At 39.0% G+C, this 15,601-nt stretch overlaps 1 protein-coding gene across 1 annotated transcript in view; it reads left to right on the top strand.

The window, feature by feature from the left end:
• The window catches only part of CNTNAP4 (contactin associated protein family member 4), a 440,483-nt gene that overhangs the window by 55,308 nt on the left and 369,574 nt on the right, over window positions 1–15,601 (top strand). The window contains exon 2 of the mRNA XM_063454951.1: window positions 12,129–12,239. Within this exon, the coding sequence (XP_063311021.1) occupies window positions 12,129–12,239 (111 nt within the window). The remainder of the gene's footprint in view (window positions 1–12,128; window positions 12,240–15,601) is intronic.

Genomic DNA, 15,601 nt, shown 5'->3' on the forward strand with positions numbered 1-15,601 from the left:
TCATGTGGGGGAGGTGTGGACACTAGCTACGCTGTGTAGTAATAAGCCTGTGTCTCCTCTTGTTGGTGCGTTTCCCTCGCTCCTGTGTACCCCACTGTCCACACATTTGCCCTTGGCAGAAACTATAGCCCTTGTACTCCCCAGGATAAGCTCACACACCCCCATGCATATAGTGTTATTCACACACCTTCTGTGTTAATACCTCGATTTTAGGGGTTCTTAGTGTCTTTATTGACATTGTTTGCCTCTTTTTTCTCTCTCCTGCCCCCTGGGGCTATCCCTTCCACTTTGAATATTTTCAAGAATCTACACCTTAGAGCTTTCGGCTCCTCATTCACAATCTGTTCTAAGATACTCCTGTTGCCTACCTTTTAGGTCCTAGTGTGTATTGGAATTTTGTAGCCATTTCTTTACGGCCATGTTTTAACCTTAACTATAATTGTTTTTTCAATAAAGGTTTACCCCAATTTTTTCCTCCCCCTTCCCTCTATATGTGACTTTCATAATTTTGAGGTATATATATTTGAAGGCAAATTTGGTCTACACTCATTGCTTATGAGTGTCCTCCATATTCAGTTTTCATATTTTTTCTTTTCTTGACATTATCTGGGGTTAAGCCCCGTATATACCTCCAGTAACCCATTTGGAGTGTGTGGGAGTTGGCTAGTCCAACTACACTCACCCACTCTCTTTTTTTCTATCTGTTTGTTAGAGTAACCTTTACTCTACTCTTTGTTTCCCCGAAAATAAGACATCCCCCAAAAATAAGCTTATGTTTGGGGGATGCTCCTAATATAACCCCGAAAAAAAAGCCCTAGTTGTTTGCTAATCTATGTTTGGGTAATTTTCCCCGAACATAGATTTGTGGAATTCCATTCGCAAGTAAGCTCACCCGAACATAGACCTGCTTTCTAGCACACGTTTCCCCTCGAAATAAGACCTTATTTTCAGAGAAAGATAAGGTCTTATTTAATAAAAAACAAAAAACAAAAAAAAAAAACACTGCGATGTCACTCCCCCTCACTGCAGAGGAAAGGATATAATGGAGGACAAACTGAGGGGTCTGTGCTACCATAGATAATCTGTCACCAGCTTGCTATGTATGTTGATGACAGACACCAAATATGTACAAAACTAACATTAGAGTGCCCTGAAATCTCTTATTCTGGGCTAACTAATGAGGCTGCTTGAGATAGAGTTATAACTTTCGCAGCAATGTGATTTAGCTCTTTATGTGTAGGAAGCATTGGAAGATAATAACAGTTGAGCAGTGCCGAATCCATAAATATATAGATAAATATATAATCAAAGGCCCCTATATCCCAATATCACATATTATGTTCAGGGGACACACAATGTACATACTTATGACTGTACATGCAGATGCCATTGTAGTTGTGTTTTTGATATCGGTATCCCCATGTGTGTTGCATTGAGACTGTTTGCCTATTTACTATCATCAGTAGAAAGAAAGAAAATTGTCTTCTCCCTGGAATCCCTATCTCAGTTAAATGGTGGTAGTGATGTTTGGGTGAATATATAGTGCCATCTGCAAGGATGTAGATATGCTGCACATGGTGAGATAGAGAGCTGTATTCAATAAATACATGTGTGTGTGTGTATTTAAGTATGTAAGTGATTGTGTATTTATGTCACTGTGTGTATATCTATAGATGTATGTTACCATGTGTAAAATTATAACTATTATATATGTGACTGTGTGAATATATGTGCATGTATGTGATTGTGTTTGTCTCTGTGTATTGTATGAATTGTGTTTTTATGAACTGTATATTCCTATGTATATATGAATGATTAGGAGATGAATGTTAGTTGTGCATGCAAAAGAAAAGTATAAGGGTGTGTGTGTGTGTGTGTGGGGGGGGGGGGTGGCATAGTCATGAATAGCCAAGGGCAGCCATAAACTTAAATCTATGACTGCAAAGACTTTTCATTGTATTGCTCCCAATTTTACAAAACTAGGGAATAGAGACTCTTTACAGCATAACCTCCATACTGAGATGACGTAGTTATGTACGTTGTATACAGTTTCCATTTAACAGTGCTTCATGGTTACACACATTTATTGTACCTACAATATGTATACATTTTCAGTGAATCTTTCATTGGGTGGGTTTTCTATAAATATACATTAGAAAAATTTAATGGCCACTTAACTTGTACAAGTAGGTTTTCATCTAAATATATGTGATTGCTCCAACCTTATTTATTAGAATATAACTTAACCCAAGTGTATTGCTATTGTTACGAGGCATAGTGAGTGCTTTGTTTGCCTTTGTGGGAAAATATTAGGGGCTCAGTGTTATAATTATCATTATTGTTTATCATGTAGCTCGCAGTACTTGGATTTTTCCATTTTCCAGCTTACTGCATCATTATAAAGGTTCTACGAGCCCTGAATATAAAACACTGGACCAATAAATTCACTTTGGCATTTTAACCTAAATATTACACACTTTTTAGGTTATTCTAGGTTAATGTATATGCAAAATGTTCAGTTAAGGAAAATTTGAATTACTGGCTATCATGTTTCATCTAAATAAAACTGAAGTGAAAACTACAACCTTTGATCATAATGCAATGTAATCAGAGTGACTTACAACACCCAGAGAGGTACTCAGCATCTGTTAAGTTCACTTGATACACAGATCTAAGTAGCAAGCTGTATCTGGAATGACAGATGTCACTATATAAACTTTAAGCAGTGACAACTATGTTAAGGTGTAGGATGTACTTCAAAGAAATCTCTCAGGAGAGAGTAAACAAGATAGAATGTATGAAAGTAATGCTGGAACATCACCAGAAACACGCAAGATGACATTACAATGAGATAAAATTGCACTGAACAAATGTATCACAAATTATCATAATATACAAAGATACAATTTGAGACATGGATGTAATGCAATATTCAGTCTATATATAGCAAATAAATCTGAGATTAATGCTGTATATCAGGTCAAAATACATCCATTCTTGAAGCTCACTTTGCAAATATAGAAGCAATAATATTTGCCATTATGGCATTCTGCAATAATCAAAGTAGAACCCTCCAACCTTGAAGATCAGTAATTGCGAATACAATTTCACCACTGCATGTTTTTTTAACAATTAAAATTCCTTTACTTTCCATCCATCGATAAAAACATCATAATGACATAAAGTGTAATCGGCTAATATCTTAGCAGAACCTTAGCAAACTACCGGTATGTGTTTTTTCTGCACGTTATCAAGACTACATTAAAAGACCCTATCTTGGATTCTGTTATAGTAGATAAGACCCATCCCTAAATTAAACTACCTAATACTAAATCATTAAAACTCACTCCTCTTTGATATAATGAAAACCAGGAGTTCAGCTTCATCACCGGGGCCTAATCTCCACCATTCAGAGTATGGGATGCATCATCTAAAATGCCAGAAATACATCAAATCACATTCATTGAAACTGAAATCCCACAGCACCAATAAAAAAATATAAATGAAATATAAATGTGTAAAACTATAACTATGCATTCACATTGCACTTTATAGCCTGAACATATCTGTTATACAATAGGGATAATAGCAGCATACAGCTAACCAATCTTAGAAATGTGAATGCCATTGCTTTATCATTATAGTAAATTATATATTACCTATCTTGGAGCACCTCTGCATGGCAAATTTACATTAATTTGAGAGTGAGTGACACTGCATCCTTTGTGTATGTATATATTAGTTCCAGGGCCCTATTTAACCACTACAGAGAATCCCACGAGGAAGGATTTCCCAAGTAAGAGGATTAAGCTCATAAGAGCAAGCAATAGGTTGCTTGGATAGGATTTGCCATTTGTGTCGAAGCAGGCTTATGCAATGTATGATCATATACTGTAATTAAACTCCCATTTTTTTGCCTTGGTTAGGTGATTTAAAAAAAAATCCTGTTACATTCTGTAAGCTTTGAAATTTACATTTAGTGAATGAATGAGTGCACTGGATCTTGTATGATTATTTATATATGAAACCAAGAGGGCTGCACTCACCTGAACATGCATATATTATAGGGTGCTGCTGGGGCCAATATATACAACATACAAAATAGACAATCCGGCGCCTTGCTTGTTCACTAAACAATGATTTCAAATCTCACAGACTGTAACAGGTTTATTTAAAAACACCTCACCTAGACATTAGGCTGCTAGAGTCGGACCTGCTAAGAATGGGGTACATTGACGTTGTGGCAGACTTATGCAATGAATGACCATATAATGTAACTAAACCCCCATTGTTTTTTGCATAGGTGAGGTGTTTTTAAATTGAATTGTTACAGTCTGTGAGATTGAAAATCATTGTATAGTGAATAAGCGAGTGCGCTGAATTGTGTATTTTGTATGTTGTTTATATACACCTGGAGTGCCAGTATTTCTTTCAGTATTTATACTTTATGTGACCAGAGCACCAGGTAATTATTTTGGAAAGTTGGAGTGCAGGAGCTTTGGATATATATATATATATATATATATATATATATATATATATATACAACATAAAAATATATATATATATATATATATATATATATATATCAATATATCAAGAGACAGATAGATATAATATATGCCATGCTTTTATATATATATATATATATATATATATATATATATATATATATTAGACATGTGCAATTCGTTTCGTTCCGAATGTAAATTTGGCCGAATTTTGGCATTTCGGACATTCAGATGCTTAGGAAAGTCCGAAGAGCAGACGTTCAGGAGTACAGAAGTATGGAACTGAAGTGCCGAAGTTCTGAAGTGCCGAAGTTCTGAAGTGCCGACGTTTTGAAGTGTCAAATTTCCGAAGTGCTTCGGAATTCCGTAAAAGTGTCAAAACAAGAAAGAGGGAGGGAAAAGGATGTGAATGATGACAGGAATCTTGACCAATAAGCTGATGCCTTTTGTGCAATGTAATGCTTGCTTGCCAAATTCAATTTCACTTTTCACATTTTTGGCTGCCCTATTTGTTCCACCCACTCATGCAGACTTACATACACTGACCCATACACATACATGCTGACCTATACAGACATGCACACTGACCCACACACATACGCTCACACTGACCCCCCTCCACACACGCACTGACACATGCACACACACACTGACTCATAAAGACACACATACTGATCCATGCAGACACACGCTGACACATGCAAACACACACTGACCTATACACACAGAGACCCATACACACAAACAGACACATACATACACACACACTGACCCATGCAGACACATGCTGACCCATACACAGACCAATATATATACACACACACTGACTCACAAAGATACACACACTGACCGATACACAGACACTGACCCATGCAGATACACACTGACCCATACACACACAACAACACATGCAGAGACACAGAGACCCATTCACACCTATACACACACACACACACACACAGACCCATACATACACATACACACAGTCCCATACATACACACACAGTCCCATACATACACAAACATACTGAAACATAACACACATTCTATGAAACACACTTTGCATTCTCTCTTACCTTTATTGCACTTTGCTCTTCATTCCTGTCTTCTTTACTGCACCTTTTCCCAAGCCCCATTTCCTGTTATTCTCCCACCCCCTTGTCCCTACGGTGCTTGACGATGAGAGGGGTCCTGACTTAGCAGGCTGTGGTGAATCCTAGGCTGACATTCAACTGGGCACTAGTCTACAAGTAAGTGTTCCCTAGTGCCCAGTAACACAGTCGCTGGCCACCGTGGCCTGCTATATATAATCAATCCCACTTGATAGCGGGTGGCCAGACAAGCAGTAAAGCCACTGCTGGCACACCCCGTAAGCTGGCACCCTAGGTGGCCGCCTACTTAGTCTATAGGACACTCTGGCCCTGCTGTCCAATGAAATGAGCACATTTTTGTGATTGATATTAGAGGACAGCAAGTTAAGTCATTGAGGTGGGATAGCAATAAATCAGACTGTCAGGCTGTTGGCTTGCATTCATGTGACCAGACGGAAGACTAGTTGTGATAGCACAAAGAGTCTGAGAGAGGTAAACAACATTCTATTTACTTTACTTGTTGCAGACTTGGGGAGCCACATTGCTTTTAGGTGTGTGTTCCATGGAGAGAGAGAGAGATAAAGGGGAGAGAGAGAGAGTGAGATTTGCCTTTTTTTTTCTTCTGCAATCTGCATTCTGTTTTTCTTTTTTTTTTTTTTTTAAGAGGGGATGAGAAAGTGTTTGGCTATGCAAGCCAGCCTGACTGCCAAGGCGTCTCTCTGCTGCACAGTAACTTTACTGCAGTGATTAATTTTGTATTTTTTTTAGCTATTGCAGGTAGCCTGATCGATTGTCAGGGTGTCTCTCTGCTGCACTGTGACTTTGCTACAGTGATTCATTCTGTGTTTTTTTATTTTTCTGTGATTTAATTTAAATAACAATTTCATAACACAAAAGAAACCATAATGGATCGTGCCCATCCTCTGAGTCCTCACATTCTCCCCTCAAGCAAAGTGACTGAGGAAACTGGTAGCCATCATGTTGCTGCTGGTAGTACCACTACTAGCTCCTCCACCAGTACTAGTGTTAAGAGGCAGAGCACAGGTAGCGGTACACTTGATTCCTCTTCAATTCACCTGAAGAGGAGGAAAACAAAGCAGCAGGAGCTGCTAGTGCTTCCAATTCCTGTAACCAAAGCTAGCAGTAGCACTAGAAAGAGTTCAAGCCCAGTTAGCGCACCCATAAAACAGAAGAGGGCAGAGAGAGAAACTGCAGGTCCCAATGTTGAGCTATTTGGCACCAAAAAGCAGCAGCAGTTGCCTTCCAGTAGCATGGTTGAGAGGTCCCCTGGGTCCACAAAGCAGCCACCATCCAAATCTCGCAGATGGCTGTTTACTCCCCTCACAACCACTAGCATTGCTAGTGATAACAGTAGAACCTCTACTTCCACTACTGCCAGCTCTGCTGCTATGTTTTACAATAGCTGGGCAGTTTCAACACAGCCTGTTACCGCTGCTCATCCATTTAGGCAGCCTAAGAGGGAGATATTAGAGTTAGAGGAGGAAAAATATGCTACTCGTGCCACCACCACTACTAGTCCTGCTACTGCCACCACCTACAATAATTGATTACATAATACAAGAGGATATTCCTGTAGTTCCCAGTAGCCAGAGAGAATAGGGAATTGATCAGTTTGCCCCAATTTCAGCTGCTGGTGACAAATCTCTGTTTCTCAGTAGCAGAGATATGGAACAAGGTTCTAGTCTTGGAAACGAGAAACTAGACTATGATGATGAGCCTGAGGATCTCTCTGTTGAAGACAGTCCACCACCACCAACTCAATCTTTCCCACTGACATCTACCCCTCCCCAACAACAGCAGTGCCAATTGCCTCTCCAGTTGATTGTGAAATTTTAGTCTTCCCCACCCATAACTTTTTTTTGCAACAATTGGAGATGGCCGTCTGGCAAAATGTAAACTGTGTGGCAGGGAAGTTGGCCGTGGGAAGATGTTGGGTCATCTTACTAACTCTGGGATGAACGAACATCTTCGTACACATCACAAGGCCATCTTGCTAAGGCAAGAAAGTTGTGTGCCTCCTCCACCTAGCAGTACTAGGAAAAGTAGCAGTGCCACCACTACTAGGCAGGACAAGGGGAAGGGGGGTCATCAAACTACTGCTGCAGGGCATAGTGCCGCCAGTTATCTAATTCATGTTGCACAGTCCACCTTAGAAAGTTTTGGTGGGTTTCACTCAAGGATGTCCAGGCAGCAGTCCAGGAAAATTACTCAGCTCATCGGTGAGCTGATAGCCGTTGGAGGTGCTCCTTTTAACTTGGTAGAAGGGGAGCCCTTCTAGCATCTTATGAAGGCTGTTGCACTGCAATATGTCATTCCATCGTGTACTTCTTTAAGCAGGAACGTTGAGCCCTGAAGGAGCACCTGGCAAAGGCTGGTGGCCAGTCAGTACACTTCACAACTCACTTGTGGAGTGTACCTAGTGGCCAGCATGCCTTCCTATTCTTGACAGGACATTTGTGGCTGTCATTTATTCATCCGCACATAAAATGTGATTGATGGCAGTTACTTTCCTGACAGGAAAAGTTTTGCCGATCAACATTACTGTCCTGACAGGAAAAGTTGTGCTGAGCAGCAATCATGTACATGGAAACCTGGTAATTACTTTTGGGGTCAAAGGCCGGTCATGGCCAATCAAATCCACAGGAGGGTTTGTGCTGAGCAGCTATCATGCACATGGAAACCTGGTAATTGCTTTTGGGGTCAAAGGTCAGTTACAGCCAATCGGATGCACAGGAGGGGTATTTAAACCCAATTCTCCTCTTGCTCATTGCCCTGTCGTGGTTTCATCTTGATGGTAAACCGAGTGTGTGTTCCTGATCTTGATTTTCTGGTATTTGACTTTGGCTTCATTTTGACTTCCCCAAATTCTAGTATCCTTGACTTTTGGCTTTCCTTCATCGTTGTGTCTGATTCTGTGTTCCTGATCTTCAGCACAGACTCTGTGCATGAACAGTCCCGTTCGACTATTTGAAGTGCACTTTAATAATTGGAAATAGACCGGGACCAGGACTTCTATGAAACTTTTGAACCCCTGCTCTGATCTGGGTGATTTTTAGATATGTTGTTGACCCAGACCAGGGCTCTCAAAGGATGTGTCAGGGGCTACCAGTGAATGGGGATATGTTGTATTTTGGGGGTTTGAGACTTTGTAAAATATGTGTTTTTTTATGCTTGGGGATAACTATGTTAATACATTATCTACCTTAATTGTATCACAGGCAGAGGGGAGGGATTGTGTGCTGTATGTGGGAGTGTCAGGCATTGTTACATTGATTCTATTGGTCTTTACAATTTGTGTCCTGTGCCCCATCAGGTCCAGTGGGTGTTCCTCTGGCCTGACAAGTTGTATAAAAATTCAACCTGTACCATTAACCCCTTAAGGACACAACTTCTGGAATAAAAGGGAATCATGACAAAATATTTCCGTCATGTGTCCTTAACCCCTTAAGGACACATGACATGTGTGACATGTCATGATTCCCTTTTATTCCAGAAGTTTGATCCTTAAGGGGTTAAGGGGTTAAACTATCACATTATCTTGCACCTTCATGAAGTTTTGGCTCATGTTTAGGGGATTGGAGAACTACACTCTGGGGATTGCTATAATCACTATACTCCCCTGAGTATAATCACTAAGCTCTTGTAAGAGCTGTTTCTGCTATGCTCTCAGGACTAAGAGAGGCCTACCCACTGGAAGCTGGATCCTGGTGTTGGGTCCAAGGTGGGTGGAGGACATCGAGACCCCAATCAAACTGCAGTGGTTTGTGGGCTTTAAAGTGGTTATGCTATTCCGGTGCAGTGCTGATGGTACTCGCAAGTACCAGGCGGTCCGTCACACACCTCTTTTGTTTCTTATTTTTTAGCTCACTGTATATGATAATTAGGCATGAACAAGGTTGCCTATCCACAAAAACATTTCTACAAGAGTGTGGTACATATCCACAAGTTCAAATAGACCATCATAGAAGGAATAGAATTAATCATCCAAAATAATTATTTCTGGTTCCAAGAGGATTTCTACCTTCAAACATGTGGCAATGCCATGGGGACCAGGTTTGAACCCAGCTATGCAAGTTTATTTATGGCTTTATTGAAAAGATCCTTTTTTTTTTTAACACCAGCTGGAGTGCAAACCTTGTCTCATATGGGCGGTATATAGACAATACTTTTTTCGTTTGAAGGGATCTGAGGGACAACTGAATGATTTTTTTTTTTATTTTCCTCAATTCTAACGAGTGGGGCATTAATTTAACCACGGATTATAGCAAGCAAGAAGTAAATTTCCTGGATGTTACAGTTTATATCAAAGATAACAAGATATAAACAAAAACATATTTTAAGGCTGTTGATGTGGACAACTATATCCATTTGGATAGTTGTCATTTATCGCCCTGGTTTTGGAATGTGCCAAGGTCACAAATGTTACGAAGGAGCCGCAATTGTACAAACCTGGACTTATTCCGAGACCAGGCTGAGAGAATGAGGAATCAATTTGTGGAGACGGGTTGTAGTCCCCAAGCTCTTAAAAGAACTATATATGAAGTGGAGGATGTAAATAGCACATCTCTTTTGAAGTATAATTCTAAAAAAGAAGAAACAAAAGAGGAGATAACTTTTACATGCCACTATAACCAAAATCATCAGCAGATTAGACAAATAATACAAAGGTTTTGGCCTATTCTAAGAAATCCGACCTTACATAATTTACTTTCAGAGAAACCGAAATAAGTATACAAAAAAAATAGTAAATTTAAAAAAAACACTAGTTCATAACTATATGAGAAATGCAAAAAAAAAACAAAAAAAGTTTTTTTGGGATGTGCGCTATGTCAAGCATGCAAAAATACTATTTTTGTATCATCCCAAAATGGCTTCACTCTTAATTAGTTGTAATTTACTTAAAAAAAATGTATTACCTGCTCTTTAAAGTGAACTTTAATCTTACACATAGTACTTCTGTGGGGTCTAGCAAGCTATTAACAGTGCAGGGGATAATACATGTTAAATTAAATGGAATTTGCAATGAAGTAAGTATAAATATTAACTGACTCTTTACAGGAAGTGTTTAGGAAGGCTGTGCAAGTCACATGCAGGGAGGTGTGACTAGGGTGCAAAAATAATATCATCCCAAAAGTTGATACAAAACTTACACACTCAAAGCCAGCTTACCGGCTCTGAAAACGTGAGCAATTTTGCCTGAAGAATTGCAGTTTTCATTATTTATGTGTATGTAAAATACTACACCCAGATTCTGTTACTATTAATTTCTTCTCGGTTGTGGACACCAAAATCTGGAAAAAATCAGAGAGTCTAAAGGTCTGGCTGGAAGTGCACACAAGTGTGATGTTTAGAGCCTATATCTGAAAATGCTCTATAAAATGTGAGTTTGGATTCAACATCTACTATACCATTCTACTTTAAAACAGTTACACTATTAGTGTTTTCTCTTCTTTTTCTGTTACATATATAACATTTAACCCCCTTGTATTTGTTGAGGGGTAAGTATTTAATTCAGTTTCATAGCGCTGCACTTCCACTTGGTTGTTTTAGGTGCTGGGTTTATCACCTAAACACTGAGTTTTGTTTCTTCTGTGTTTCTTATCTATGCGTTGGATTTGTGGAGTGCCCAGTTGAGTGTTTAGCAGCTATTAAGTCACGATTCTATAAGTGCCTGTATATCACTATGCTGTGTGTTTCAGAGATTTACATGCACCATCTATATATAAAAGTATTTTATGTCCAGAAATAGATAAATAATTTTAAAAAGAAGGTTCTATTTGACACTATTAACATTTGTTTTAAGTGTCTCTAAACAGTAAATGCTGAGTTTTTTTTAACCAACATTTCTTAACATTATCTCATTATTATGACACAACTGTAATTAATCTTATTCTTTCTATTTCTGTAAACAGCACTTTTAGCTTGTCTTACAAATTAATCAACTGACAATTGTCCTTATTGTATCAAAGGTTAAGAGATGTAAAACACTTTGATAAATGTCATACACAAATTCCATCACTAGGAATAAATCAATGGAAGAACAGGAAAGAAATATGTGCGATTAAAGAATAAAACATTGCTTCAACAGAAAATACAGCACTGTTCAAAACCATAGCATACAGCTTAAAAAGTCTCTATGATGCCTATACAAACACAATACGTTTTCTCCAGTCTAATAAAAGACAGTATATTTTATATATTGTTAATAGATGGACACCTTACTCTGAACCACACATCACAAAACAACTAGCTATGAAAGCAGTTTGTACATTCTGCAAAATGTTAATTGGTGGTGAAATGGCTTTTATTTCAGCTTTTATTCCTAATACCGTGTATATTTGTTTAAGGCATATGAGTATCTGAAATTATAGAATGCCCTTATTACATTCCAAACATGAAGCTAAAGCATGATATCATTTCAAAGCACACATTTTCAGTATTTCTTATTTATTTCCAGATACTCTTGTTAATGCTAATGTAAAATATTGTTTTTCTTTATGTACAGATGATTGCGAGGGTCACTTGGCGTCATCATTGCCTCCAACATCTTTTAGCAGTTCATCAGAGCAATCCAGCAGTCATAATGCAGGATTTGCAAAGCTGAACAGACGAGATGGTAAGTCACTTTATACTGATTTAAGTTTATGACGGTTTGCAATGTTATTTATGGATACTGAAACAAAATGAACATAATTGAATTATAGAGTGTAGCCTCACCCTACACTCCCAGAACCAACGATACAGGAGCTCTGCATTTAACATCCGGCATGAACTCCCACAACTCCCAGGCCTCACCTTACACTCCCAGAGCCAACAATACAGGAGCTCTGCATTTAACATCCTGCACAAACTCCCACAACTCCCAGGCCTCATCTTACACTCACAGAACCAACAATACAGGAGCTCTGCATTTAACATCCTGCACAAACTCCCACAACTTCCAGGCATCACCTTACACTTCCAGAACCAACAATACAGGAGCTCTGCATTTAGCATCCTGCACGAACTCCCACAACTCCCAGGCATCACCTTACACTTCCAGAACCAACAATACAGGAGCTCTGCATTTAGCATCCTGCACGAACTCCCACAACTCCCAGGCCTCACCTTACACTCCCAGAGCCAACAATACAGGAGCTCTGCATTTAACATCCTGCACAAACTCCCACAACTCCCAGGCCTCATCTTACACTCACAGAACCAACAATACAGGAGCTCTGCATTTAACATCCTGCACAAACTCCCACAACTCCCATGCATCACCTTACACTTCCAGAACCAACAATACAGGAGCTCTGCATTTAGCATCCTGCACGAACTCCCACAACTCCCAGGCATCACCTTACACTCCCAGAACCAACAATACAGGAGCTCTGCATTTAACATCCTGCACAAACTCCCACAACTCCCAGGCCTCATCTTACACTCACAGAGACAACAATACAGGAGCTCTGCATTTAACATCCTGCACAAACTCCCACAACTCCCAGGCATCACCTTACACTTCCAGAACCAACAATACAGGAGCTCTGCATTTAGCATCCTGCACAAACTCCCACAACTCCCAGGCCTCATCTTACACTCACAGAGACAACAATACAGGAGCTCTGCATTTAACATCCTGCACAAACTCCCACAACTCCCAGGCCTCATCTTACACTCACAGAGACAACAATACAGGAGCTCTGCATTTAACATCCTGCACAAACTCCCACAACTCCCAGGCATCACCTTACACTTCCAGAACCAACAATACAGGAGCTCTGCATTTAGCATCCTGCACAAACTCCCACAACTCCCAGGCCTCATCTTACACTCACAGAGACAACAATACAGGAGCTCTGCATTTAACATCCTGCACAAACTCCCAGGTACTGACTGAAGCTTGGAAGATACTTCACCTCATTAATTCTTGCATTGCTACCATATTACCATGTGTTACTATAGAATTGTTTCCAATTATACCTGTAGTTTGCCACTGTAATTTTCTGTGCATGCATTTTGTATTATTGTCATTTAATGTTTCTGACCAATATTTAAGGTGCACAGTTATTAATATTTTGGGTGATAGAATTTGGTTGCTAATTTTTTAATTGTATGCAACACATGGCTACTCTACCCACTCCCCCTCAACCCCCCCCCACCCCTTTTTCCTATGCTTCTCCTGGCTGTAAATACCTTCATATAACTGTTCCATCTCCATCTCTGTTCTTCAGGCCTCACCTTATACTCCCACAACCAACAATACAGAAGCTCTGCATTTTTCCTCAGCACTAACCGCCCACCCAGGTTCCCCCTAAATTTATAGCATGCTCCCCCAGCTGTTTGAGATTCTCACTCAAGTACCTCTTCATTCCCTTTACATTTTACCAATAGCTGCAATTCTCTGTGAACGTCTTTTAGCCATCACTTCCAAATTTCCCCTGCTATCTCTTGTCTCAAATCCCCACTGTATCCTTCAGATTGTAAGCTCACTGGCAATCTAGTTAAGTATTTTGTATAAAAGAGCTTCAATGGCTAGATATTAGCTTATGGGAAGGGCCCTCTCTACCTTTTGTATTTGTCTGTGTATATTGTACGTCCTCCACTAATTGTACAGCAAAATCGTTGTTTTGGCGTCTTAAAGAGAAACTCTAATCACCACAACCAATATAGCTTGATATAATGGTTTTGGTGGAAAGACACTGTCCTTGCGCTCTGACAAATGTAAGCACTGAAGTTTGTGAAACAAGGCAATGTCAGCAGAATGTCAGTCACACAGCCACCTAAAGTTGTCCCTCACAGAAGACATTCCTTATGAGAAGCATCTGATTGGTGGAACTCAGTGATTCCCAGTCTTGTGCCAGTATTTCTTTATGAAAAGCATTGTGTTGGCTAAGATCATCAATTATGATGATCTCACAGGAGGTGAGCAGCCGCTATGTCAAACCTGAACGGACTTGGATTAAAAGTGAGTTTATTTTCTTTTTTTTAATTTATTTTTAAAGTTGTATTTTTATTTATTTTTAAAGTGGGGGTGCAACAATCTTAATGCAAAGAATATATAAACCTTTTAGCTATATCTATTTATAACATGAGGGCATTCTGTAAAGGCAAATATATTTATAATAAATTAAAAATGTATGGATGCCCAAAGAGAAGTAAAGTCATTAATCAAAACATTTCCTATATTTTCATGTATTTCAGATTATGCTTTATAATGTTTTTTGACTCTCACAGAAATTTAATGGAGGAAAATAAAATGGAAAAAAGATTTAAAAATTTGAAAAAAATACATTATGCACCTTTCATTAGCCAGAGAGTTCCAGATATCAAGATACAGCAAAAATCCTATCCAGCTGGGTATGGCTACCTTCTTAATTGGAGAAAAGGCTCTTTAGTGAGTTTGGTTTGCCCTCTCACATGTAACATCAGTTGCTAGAACTAACATGAATGGTTTAGTGGTACAGCCATAGACAAAGCAACGCTCTCGGGAAACACTAAAAAAACACACACAAATTTATAAAGCTGGATGTATTGCTTGAATTCCTTTCCTGTAGGCTTCACCAAATAACTAGAAAAAAAATGATCATCTAATAGGAGAAGAAAGGTCCAGATACCCATGTTATCAAGGATGCGGTCAAAAATAACCACAGTTTTAAATTATAATTTAAAAAAATATATATCTCTGAACAATCTACACAAAGTTCCTGTTTTATCCTCACAGTTGGCTATTCATCTCATTTTTCAAATGATGTCATTCTAATATTTTTAAAATAAAACGTGTGTGGGTGTGAAGGACTAAAATAGCATTGAATTTACTTTTGCCTTCTGTCATTTATAAAATCGTAACATATTCTGCACCTCTGAACAGTGGCAAAACTGTTTGTGATATACTGAAAATGATCCAGACCACTTCGGGAAGTACGGTAAACTTGTTTCGAAATCAATTATAGCTCTTGTAGTTACCAGGCATTCTTGTTTGTGGGTGCAAATCGG

The sequence above is a fragment of the Pelobates fuscus genome, chromosome 5 (assembly GCF_036172605.1).
Source record: "Pelobates fuscus isolate aPelFus1 chromosome 5, aPelFus1.pri, whole genome shotgun sequence".
In the NCBI taxonomy this organism is placed as follows: Eukaryota; Metazoa; Chordata; class Amphibia; order Anura; family Pelobatidae; genus Pelobates; species Pelobates fuscus.